The following is a 12,012-nucleotide window of genomic DNA, read 5'->3' as shown; positions in this document are numbered from 1 at the left end:
TATATTATCATACCCTCCAACATGACCCACCCCACTAGGTACAAAATGCTCTGTTACTGGACTTCCCTCTTAATTTATTATTGCCATCACCTGTGAAGAAACAGCTTTCTTATCATTTAACTAGTTCGACACAGGTGATGGAAATCATAAATTAAGAGGGAAGTCCAGAAACAGAGCATTTTGTACCTAGTGGGGCGGGTCATGTTGAAGGGTATGTATTATTACTACAACGAACTCCTCATGCAGCAGGAGCAGGACTGTAGCAGTGAGCACACGCATCACATGACTGCACCCAATCCACCGCGTGCTTCTGCGTCACAGGTTAAGTGACGGGTTGGTAAGCGGTCACCCGGGTCGCGCCCGTGCTGGCAGCTCACTGCTATTCTGCGCCTGCGCTGCGGCTTACCTGATACGCGATGCCGGGCTCGCCTGTTATAGCAGGCGGGTGCGGCTCCGTGACGTCAGCAGCGTCATTGCGCCCTGTCATGTGCTCGGTTTCGCTGAGCTAGCAGGTTGGCTGCTTCCCCGCTGACGTAATCCGGAAGTGTTCCGCGCCACAGACCACACGGAAGTAAAAGGAACCCGAGGGTGTTTCTACACACCCGGAACAGGCGTCTTGTGTGGTATCTTTGAGGTGCCGAGCAGAAAGAGGTGTCAGAAATTACTTATATACTGATATTATTTGGTGAGGAGGGTGCTGGTGAGATATGGCGTCCAACGGGACAAATCTACAGGTAACAAGCCTCAGGGCAGGGTGGGATATCTATGTCTGTCATAACTATACTGTAACCGGGGCTGCGATCTGCGAGGATAACTGGTTGCTAGTTAGTTATGTATGTGTTTATGTATGTACATATATGTATATGTATATATATATATTATAGCAGGGCATGTGGACTGATGGTCCCTCAGAGAGTTGGGAAGGTTGCGCATAGCCTCTGGCTCTCTTTGCTTCAGCCGGGCTTCATGGAAATGGGGGTGTGCCGCAAGTCCAAGCCCCTGGATCCGTGGTGTGCCCCCGCCCCCAGCAAGTGTTGCCATGGTACCGGGGGTGTACCATGAGTCCATGTCCCCATGACTTGTGACACGCCCCCGTACATTGTGGTGGTGCGTCCCTGTGATGTGCGCGCACCCCCTTTGAATGCCCGGGCTGAATGAGAACCCCATTCCGCCGCTGTATGTATGTGTGTGTGTATGTGTATATGTATATATATATATATATATATAAAAAATTCTCTCTAACGTCCTAGAGGATGCTGGGGACTCCGTAAGGACCATGGGGATAGACGGGCTCCGCAGGAGACATGGGCACTTTAAGAAAGACTTTGGATCTGGGTGTGCACTGGCTCCTCCCTCTATGCCCCTCCTCCAGACCTCAGTTTTGATACTGTGCCCAGTGGAGACTGGGTGCTTTTCAGATAGCTCTCCTGAGCTTTCTGACAGAAAGTATATTTGTTAGGTTTTTTATTTTCAGGGAGCCTGAAGGCAACAGACTCCCTGCATCGAGGGACTGAGGGGAGAGAAGCAGACCTACTTCTGTGAGTTTCAAGGCTCTGCTTCTTAGGCTACTGGACACCATTAGCTCCAGAGGGAGTCAGAACACAGGTCTCACCCTGGAGTTCGTCCCGGAGCCGCGCCGCCGTCCTCCTCACAGAGCCGGAAGATAGAAGCCGGGTGAGTATGAGAAGAAAAGAAGACTTCAGAGGCGGCAGAAGATTTCATGATCTTCACTGAGGTAACGCACAGCAGTGCAGCTGTGCGCCATTGCTCCCACACGGCAGTCACTGTAAGGGTGCAGGGCGCAGCGGGGGGCCCCCTGGGCAGCAATATAAACCTCATTTCTGGCAAAAGATATATGTGTGTATATCTATCTATCTATCTATCTATCTATCTATCTATCTATCTATCTATCTCTAGGCACTGTATATATAAAGAGCCCCCGCCAGTTTTTATTATATTTAAGTGGGACAGAAGCCTGCCGCCGAGGGGGCGGGGCTTCTCCCTCAGCACTCACCAGCGCCATTTTCTCCACAGCACAGCTGAGAGGAAGCACCCTGGACTCTCCCCTGCATATCCACGGTGAAAGGGGGTTTCAGAGAAGTGGGGGGGCACATAATTGGCAGCAAATAATAGTATTACACCGCTACTGGGTAAACACATTGTGTGTTTTTTCCTGGGGTATTAGCGCTGGGTGTGTGCTGGCATACTCTCTCTCTCTGTCTCTCCAAAGGGCCTTGTGGGGGAACTGTCTTCATATTAGAGGATTCCCTGAGTGTGTGGTGTGTCGGTACGTGTGTGTCGACATGTCTGAGGTAAAAGTCTCTTCTAAGGAGGAGATGGAGCAAATGTGTGTGTGTGTGGTGTCTCTGTCGACAACGCCGACACCTGACTGGATATGTGGAATTAAGTGCTAAAGTAAATTTATTGCACAAAAGATTAGAGAACAGACAGGGAGGGAATCTACCCATGTCTATCCCTATGTCGCAGGGACCTTCAGAGTCTCAAAATGCCCACTATCCAAAATAATAGACACTGATACCGACACGGAGTCTGACTCCAGTGTCGACTACGATGATGCAAAGTTACAGCCAAAACTGGCAGAAAAGTATTCAATATATGATTTTCTGTAATAAAAGATGTTTTGCATATCACTGATGACCCATCTGTCCCTGACACGAGGGTACACATGTTTAAGGGGAAGAAAGCTAAGATAACATTTCCCCCCTCTCATGAACCAAATGAATTGTGTGAAAAAGAGAGGGAATCTCCAGACAAGAAACTGCAGTTTCCCAAAAGAATTCTCATGGCGTATCCTTTCCCTGCTAGGGCCAGGATACGATGGGAATCCTCCCATAGGGTGGACAAGGCGTTGACACATTTACCCAAAAGGCAGCGCTGACATACCAAGATACAGCTACCCTCAGGGATCCTGCAGATAGCATGCAGAAAAGTACTTTGAAGTCCATTTACTCACATTCTGATACACTACTCAGACCGGCGATTGTGTCGGCATGGGTTTATAACGCTGTAGCAGCGTGGACAGATACCTTATCAGCGGAGATTGAAACCCTAGATAAGGATACCATGTTATTGACCCTAGGATATATAAAAGATGCTGTCTTATATATTAGACATGCTCAGAGACATTGGTCTACTGGGTTCTAGAGTCAACGCTATGTCGATTTCTGCTAGACGTGTCCTGTGGAACATGCAATGGACAGGTGATGCCGACTAAAAGAGGCATATGGCGGTTTTACCTTACAAGGGTGAGGAATTGTGTGGAGAAGGGCTCTCGGACCTGGTCTCCACAGCTATGGCTGGTAAATCTGCTCTTTTGCCTTATATTCCCTCACAGCCTAAGAAAGCACGACATTATCAAATGCAGTCCTTTCGGTCGCAGAAAAACAAGAAAGTACGAGAGGAGCGTCCTTTCTTACCAGAGGTAAGGGCGCAGGGCACAGCTAATTCCCAGGAACAGAAGTCCTCCCCGGCCTCTACTAAATCCACCGCATGATGCTGGGGCTCCGCTAAGGGAGTCCGCCCCAGTGGGAGCACGTATTTGACTCTTCAGCCACATCTGAGTTCACTCACAGGTGGATCCCTGGGCAATAGAAATTGTTTCTCAGGGTTACAAGCTGGAATTCGAAGAGGTGCCTCCTCGCCGGTTTTCCTTATCAGCCCTACCGGCTTCTCCCCCAGAAAGGGAGATAATATTAAATACAATTCACACATTGTATCTCCAACAGGTGGTGCTCAAGGTTCCCCTCCTTCAACAAGGAAGGGGATATTACTCAACCTTGGCTGTAGTCCTGAAACCGGACGGTTCGGTCAGACCTATTTTAAAATTAAAATCTCTGAACCTATACTTGAAAAGGTTCAAATTCAAGGTGGAATCGCTCAGAGCGATCATCGCCAGCCTGGAAGGGGGGGATTTTATGGTGTATCTAGACATAAAGGCTGCATACCTTCATGTTCCCATTTATCCACCACATCAGGCGTACCTGAGAATTATGGTACAGTATTGTCATTACCAATTTCAGGGTAATTGGCGGAAATGATGGTGCTCCTACGCAAGCAAGGAGTCACAATTATCCCATACTTGGACGATCTCCTAATAAGGGCGAGATCAAAAGAGCAGTTGTTGAACAGCGTGTCACTTTCGCTGAAGGTGTCACAGCAACTCGGCTGGATTCTCAATATCCCGAAGTCACAGTTGGTTCCTATGACTCATCTGCCTTTCTTGGGTATGATTCTGAATACGGACCAGAAATGGGTTTATCTTCCGATAGAGAAGGCCCAGGAACTAATGACTCTGGTAAAAAACCTATTAAAGCCAAAACAGGTGTCAGTGCATCACTGCACTCGGGTCCTGGGAAAGATGGTGGCATCTTACGGGGCCATTCCCTTCGGCAGGTTCCATGCGTGGACTTTCCAATGGGATCTACGGGACAAGTGGTCCGGATCACATCTACAGATGCATCAGTTAATCACCCAGGGCCAGGGTCTCTCCTATGGTGGCTGCAGAGTGCTCACCTTCTGCAGGGTCGCAGGTTCTCCATCCAGGACTGGATTCTGGTAGCCACGGACGCGAGCCTCCGAGGTGGGGGAGCAGTCACACAGGGAAGAAACTTCAAAGGTCTTTGGGTCAAGTAAAAAAACTTGTATTCAAATCAACATCCTGGAGCTGAGGGCCATATACAACGCCCTTCGGCATGCGGAAACATTGCTTTGCGACCTACCATTTCTGATCCAGGCAGACAACATCACCGCAGTGGCTCATGTAAACTGCCAAGGCGGCACAAAGAGCAGAGTGGAACTGGCAGAAGCCACCAGGATTCTCCGCTGGGCGGAAAATCATGTAAGCGCATTTTCAGCAGTTCATTCCGGGAGTGGACAACTGAGAAGCAGACTTCCTCAGCAGACACGACCTGCATCCAAGAGAGGACTTCTTTAGGAAGCCTTCGCACAGATTGCAAGTCAGTGGGAACTGCCACAGATAGACATGATGGCGTCCCGCCTCAACAAGCTACAGGGGTATTGCACCAGGTCAAGAGACCCTCAGGCAGTAGCTGTAGATGCCCTAGTGACACCGTGGGTGTTCCAGTCGGTCTATGTATTTCCCCCTCTACCTCTCATACCCAAGGTGTTGAGAATAGTAAGAAAAAGAGGAGTGAGAACAATCCTCATTGTTCCAGATTGGCCTCGAAGGATCTGGTATCCGGATCTGCAGGAAATACTCACAGAAGATCCGTTGCCTCTTCCTCTAAGACAGGACCTGTTGCAACAGGGGCCCTGTCTATTCCAAGACTTACCGCGGCTGCGTTGGACGGCATGGCGGTTGAACGCCGGATCCTAGCGGATAAGGGTATTCCGGATGAGGTCATTCCTACGCTAATAAAGGCTAGGAAGGACATGACATCTAAACATTGTCACCGTGTATGGCGAAAATATGTTTCTTGGTGTGAGGCCAGGAATGCTCCTACGGAAGAATTCCATCTGGGCCGTTTCCTTCACTTCCTACAAACTGGAGTGAATTTGGGCCTAAAATTAGGATCCATTAAGGTTCAGATTTTAGCCTTATCCATTTTCTTTCAAAAGGAATTGGCCTCTCTCCCAGAAGTACAGACTTTTGTGAAGGGAGTACTGCATATTCAGCCTACTTTTGTACCTCCGGTGGCGCTTTGGGACCTTAACGTGGTGTTAAGTTTCCTTAAGTCACATTGGTTTAACCACTTAAAACGGTGGAGTTGAAATATCTCACCTGGAAGGTGGTTATGTTGTTAGCCTTGGCTTCAGCTAGGCGAGTTTCGGAATTAGCGGCTTTATCACATAAAAGCCCCTATCTGGTTTTCCATATGGATAGAGCGGAATTGCGGACCCGTCCTCAGTTCCTACCTAAAGTGGTCTCATCCTTTCATATGAACCAACCTATTGTCATGCCTGTGGCTACGCGTGACTTGGAGGATTCAGAGTCCCTTGATGTGGTCAGGGCTTTGAAAATCTACGTGGCCAGAACGGCTAGAGTCAGGAAAACAGAAGCGCTGTTTGTCCTGTATGCTGCCAACAAGGTTGGCGCTCCTGCTTCAAAGCAGACTATTGCTCGCTGGATTTGTAACACGATTCAGCAGGTGCATTCTACGGCAGGATTGCCGTTACCAAAATCGGTTAAGGCCCATTCCACTAGGAAGGTGGGCTCTTCTTGGGCGGCTGCCTGAGGGGTCTCTGCACTGCAGCTGTGCCGAGCTGCTACTTGGTCGGGGTCAAACACCTTTGCAAAGTTCTATAAGTATGATACCCTGGCTGAGGAGGACCTCCTGTTTGCTCAATCGGTGCTGCAGAGTCATCCGCGCACTCCCGCCCGTTTGGGAGCTTTGGTATAATCCCCATGGTCCTTACGGAGTCCCCAGCATACTCTAGGACATTAGAGAAAATAAGATTTTAAACCTACCGGTAAATCTTTTTCTCGTAGTCCGTAGAGGATGCTGGGCGCCTGTCCCAAGTGCGGACTACTTCTGCAAGACTTGTATATAGTTATTGCTAACATAAGGGTTATGTTAGTTTCATCGGTTTTGGACCGATGCTATGTTGTTTTTTTCATACTGTTAACTAGATAGTATATCACAAGTTATACGGTGTGATTAGTGTGGCTGGTATGAATCTTGCCCTTGGATTAACAAAAATCCTTTTCTCGTACTGTCCGTCTCCTCTGAACACAGTTTCTCTAACTGAGGTCTGGAGGAGGGGCATAGAGGGAGGAGCCAGTGCACACCCAGATCCAAAGTCTTTCTTAAAGTGCCCATGTCTCCTGCCCCCATGGTCCTCTACGGACTACGAGAAAAAGATTTACCGGTAGGTTTAAAATCTTATTATATAAATATAGGTGGGATCTGTAATTCATTGCCCTGAGCCTGGTGAATGCAGAGATTTTAGGCCTCTAGTAAATGCGTCTACAGGAACCACTGGTGCTAATGACAAAATTCCCAATTGCTGTGTTAGTCATGTTTGGAGCGGTTTGATTTCAGGACTGCAAATTGTTTTATTTACTGTGTAAATTACAAAGTAAATGTATTTTGATTAATAGTGCACCTCCTGGGCGTGTATAGAAAAGATATGCAATATATATTATATAATATATTCACAGGCGTTTAAACTAGTGTTGGTGAGTGTTATGCTGGGTACACACCTAAAGCTATATCTGCAGATCAGTTGATCTGCAGATATATCTAATGCTGTATCGGGCAGTGTGCTATGTATACACACTGCCCGATCCGTTGGGGACTGATGTCGTCATGAACTGGGTGGGCATTTACACACGCCCGCCCAGTTCAGCAGTCAGTCATCGCTGGTTGCTGCAGCTTGTGTACGGGCAGTCGGCTGACCGCCCGTATACACACACACACCGGCGTGCCAATATATTATTGGCTGTGCAGCTTGGCTGATGCGATGGGTCTGTGAACGATTGAGTTCAGAGACCTAGTATTCGTACACACTGGCCGATGGACCTGCGGTATATCGGCCAGTGTGTACCCAGTTTAAGGCCTTAAGCTGGCCATACACCTACAGGTTTATTGTCAGATCTCGCTGGTTGGAATGAAAATCTGGTAATGGATGAGAGCAAACGACAGTTGACCATTTGATCCCAAACACTGGAATACAGACAAAAATGGTCATTTAAACAAATTGGTTAAAGCCACGTCCGTTTTTGTCAGTTTTACGGCATTTAGGAGCAAATGGACAACTGTCGTTTGCGCTCATCCATTACCAGGTTTTGAGTCCATCCGTCCAGATCTGACAAATCTAGGTGTATGGGCAGCAGTTTAGAATGTAAGGCCTTTAAGTGTTCCGTTTTGTTCTAATGTGCACTGGAAGTGCCTCTTGACACATTTTTGTTATTTGATTAACTTTGACATTTATTGAAGAGGGGCATTTAAAATGATCTTATAAGCAAAATGAGTGTAGTGCTCCCGTGTTAAGAGACTGTAGTTCATGTTATAGCGGCAATTCAGTTTTTTCTGGGGGGGGGGGGGCACCCATTACTTTTTAAGCGCCTAACTAGGTTTTAGCTGTAAATAATAGCTAACCCCATCTAAAGTCCTGCTTATTGCAACCATGGACTCTATGCACATTTCTTCTCGTCGTCTCAGGAGGCAGGCTCTCCTGTGTCTAATAGGTGCCCGACCGGAGCAGCAATTTGAATTGCTCTGTTTTGTGCCCCTTTGTGGTAGCCGTGGGGGGCAACAATGGAATACCCCACCACCACCCACCCACCCTCTCTCTTGTGTTTAGCTGAACAGATAATTAGAAGTGAGTCCCTAGAATTTTTGTTTTTGAAAAGTTGGCAACTACAGTACTGTGCAAAAGTTATAGGCAGGTTTGGTAAAAAAAATCTACAAAGTAAGAATGCTTTTGAAATGTTACATTTTATCAATTAACAAAATGCAAAGTGAATGAACTGAAGATAAATCTAACTCAAATCAATATTTGGTGTAACCACACTTTGCCTTCAAAACAGAATCAATTCTTCTAGGTACACTTGCACACAGGTTTTGAAGGAAGTAGTCGGGGAGGTTGTTTCAAACATATTGGAGAGCTAGCAACAGATCTTTGGATATAGGCTTGTTCAGATCAGTTTCTCTTCAGCTAATGCCATTGATGTTAAGATCAGAGCTCTGTGGGGGCAATATCATCACTTCCAGGACTCCTTGATCTTTTTTACACTGAAGATAGTTCTTAATGACATTGGCTGTGTGTTTGGGGTCGTTGTCCTGGTGCAGAATACATTTGGAGCCAATCAGCCTCCCTGATTGTATCGTGTGATGAATAGGTACCTGCTGTATTTCTTGGCACTGAGGGCACCATTAATCCTGAACAAATCTTCAACTCCATTTGCTGAAATGCTGCCCCAAACCTGCAAGAAACCTCCACTATGCCTGTGTGCCTGCAGACACTCATTATTGTACCGCTCTCCAGCCTTTTGGGCTAACAAACTGCCTGTTACAGCCAGATATTTAAAAATTTTGACTAATCAGTCCAGAGCACCTGCTACCATTTTTCTGCACCCTAGTTCATGTGTTTTCATGCATAGCTGAGTCGCTTGGCCTTGTTTCCACATAAAAAGTATGGCTTTTTGGTGCAGTTTTTCCATGAAGACCACTTCTGTTCTTCTCCAAACATTAGATGGAAGTACCGGGGTCCCACTGTTTTCTGCCAGTTCTGAGCTGATGGGACTGCTGGACACATTCTGATTTCGAAGGGAAGTAAGCATGAAGTTTCCTTGTCTGACCCCTGTGTCTACATTCCTCAACGTTGTCCTGTTTTTTTTTTTTTTTTGGGGGGTGGGGGGGGCTTCTTTAAAAGAACTTGAACAGCAGATCTTGAAACTCCAGTCTGTTTTGACATTTTTATCTGGGAGAGACCTTGCTGATGCAGTATAACTACCTTGTTGCTGTGCTCAGTCTTGCCATGGTGTATGACCTGTGACATGAAACTGTCTTCTCCACCTTCACCTTTTGTAGCAGAGTTTGGCTGTTCTTCACCCAGCTTTAAGCCACCTACACAGCTGTTTCAGTTATGACCGTTTCAACCTACATATGAAAATGATGATCATTATCACCTGTTTTGTATGATTAATCATACACCTGACTATAATCTTACAAAATACCTTACTTTGTACAAGTGTACCTAAAAGGGTTAATTCTGTTTTGACTGCAAATGGTGGTCATACCAAATATTGATTTTGATTTAGATTTCTCTTCTGTTAATTCACCTTGCATTTTGTTTTTTGTTTTTGATAAAAAAAAATAAACTATTAACACTTCTATTTCTCTGACGTCCTAGTGGATGCTGGGGACTCCGTAAGGACCATGGGGAATAGACGGCTCCGCAGGAGACTGGACACATCTAAAGAAAGATTTAGGTCTATCTGGTGTGCACTGGCTCCTCCCCCTATGACCCTCCTCCAAGCCTCGGTTAGATTTCTGTGCCCGGCTGAGCTGGATGCACACTAGGGGCTCTCCTGAGCTCCTAGAAGAAAGTATAGTTTAGGTTTTTTATTTTCAGTGAGACCTGCTGGCAACAGGCTCACTGCAACGAGGGACTAAGGGGAGAAGAAGCGAACCTACCTAAGTGGTGGTAGCTTGGGCTTCTTAGGCTACTGGACACCATTAGCTCCAGAGGGATCGAACACAGGACCCGACCTCGTCGTCCGTTCCCGGAGCCGCGCCGCCGTCCCCCTTACAGAGCCAGAAACAAGAAGGTGGTCCGGAAAATCGGCGGCTGAAGACTTCTGTCTTCTCCAAGGTAGCGCACAGCACTGCAGCTGTGCGCCATTGCTCCTCATGCACACCACACACTGCGGTCACTGATGGGTGCAGGGCGCTGGGGGGGGGGGCGCCCTGAGCAGCAATAATAACACCTTGGCTGGCAAAACTAACACCATATATAGCCCCAGAGGCTATATAGGTGTATATTAACCCCTGCCAGAAACGATAAAATAGCGGGAGAAAGCCCGCCGAAAAAGGGGCGGAGCCAACTCCCTCAGCACACTGGCGCCATTATTCCCTCACAGCTTCGCTGGAAGGAAGCTCCCTGGCTCTCCCCTGCAGTCCTGCACTACAGAAAGGGTAAAAAAAGAGAGGGGGGGCACAATTTAGGCGCAGTATATATATATATATATTATAGGCAGCTATAGGGGAAAACACTCTGTATAGTGATATCCCTGTGTTATATAGCGCCCTGGTGTGTGCTGGCATACTCTCCCTCTGTCTCCCCAAAGGGCTTTGTGGGGTCCTGTCCTCTGTAAGAGCATTCCCTGTGTGTCTGCTGTGTGTCGGTACTGCTGTGTCGACATGTATGATGAGGATAATGATGTGGAGGCGGAGCAAATGCCTGTGAATGTGATGTCACCCCCTGCGGGGTCGACACCAGTGTGGATGGACTTATGGAAGGAATTACGTGACAGTGTCAGCTCCTTACATAAAAGGTTTGACGACATAGGACAGCCGGCTACTCAGCTGGTGCCTGTCCAAGCGTCTCAAATGTCATCAGGGGCTATAAAACGCCCGCTACCTCAGATGACAGATACAGATGTCGACACGGATACCGACTCCAGTGTCGACGATGATGAGACGAGTGTACCCTCCAATAGATCCACCCGTTATATGATTGAGGCTATGAAAAATGTATTACACATTTCTGATGATACCCCAGGTACCACAAAAAAGGGTATTATGTTTGGTGAGAAACTACCAGTAGTTTTTCCTGCATCTGACGAATTAAATGAGGTGTGTGAGGAAGCGTGGACTTCCCCAGATAAGAAATTGATCATTTCTAAACGGTTAATGGCTGCGTACCCTTTCCCGCCAGAGGATAGGTCACGCTGGGAAACACCCCCTAGGGTAGATAAAGCGCTGACACGCTTATCAAAGAAGGTGGCACTACCGTCTCCGGATACGGCCGCCCTAAAAGAACCTGCTGATAGAAAGCTGGAAAGTACCCTAAAAGCTATATATACACACACACTGGCATTATATTGAGACCCGCTATTGCATCAGCTTGGATGTGCAGTGCTGCTGCGGCGTGGTCAGACTCCCTGTCGGAAAACATTGTTGGCAAAATATTGTCCCTATCCATGGTAACGATTGACCATATAAAAGACGCGGTCTTATACATGCGTGATGCACAGAGGGATATTTGCCGGCTGGCATCAAAAATAAGCGCTATGTCCATTGCCGCCAGACGGGGGTTATGGACTAGGCCAGGCCTGGCCAACATGTGGCTCTCCAGCTGTTGTAAAACTGCATGTCCCATCATGCTTTGCCACAGTTTTGCTATTAGGGAATGCTAGAACTGTGGCAGGGCATGCTGGTATGTGTAGTTTCACAACATCTGGAGAGCCACAGGTTGGCCAGGCCTGGACTAGGCAATGGTCAGGTGATGCCGACTCCAAGCGGCACATGGAAGTTTTACCCTATAAAGGGGTGGAACTTTTTGGGGAAGGTCTTTCAGACCTCG

At 47.5% G+C, this 12,012-nt stretch overlaps 1 protein-coding gene across 1 annotated transcript in view; it reads left to right on the top strand.

The window, feature by feature from the left end:
* The first annotated feature begins 408 nt into the window (after positions 1 to 408).
* The window catches only part of VPS4B (vacuolar protein sorting 4 homolog B), a 144,447-nt gene continuing 132,843 nt past the window's right edge, over positions 409 to 12,012 (top strand). The window contains exon 1 of the mRNA XM_063923019.1: positions 409 to 734. Coding sequence (XP_063779089.1) covers positions 708 to 734 — 27 coding nt within the window. The 5' untranslated portion in view covers positions 409 to 707. The remainder of the gene's footprint in view (positions 735 to 12,012) is intronic.

The sequence above is a fragment of the Pseudophryne corroboree genome, chromosome 5 (genome assembly GCF_028390025.1).
Source record: "Pseudophryne corroboree isolate aPseCor3 chromosome 5, aPseCor3.hap2, whole genome shotgun sequence".
NCBI lineage: Eukaryota > Metazoa > Chordata > Amphibia > Anura > Myobatrachidae > Pseudophryne > Pseudophryne corroboree.
The sequence above is the reverse complement of the archived record's forward strand: the minus strand, read 5'-3'. Positions and strand labels throughout refer to the sequence as shown.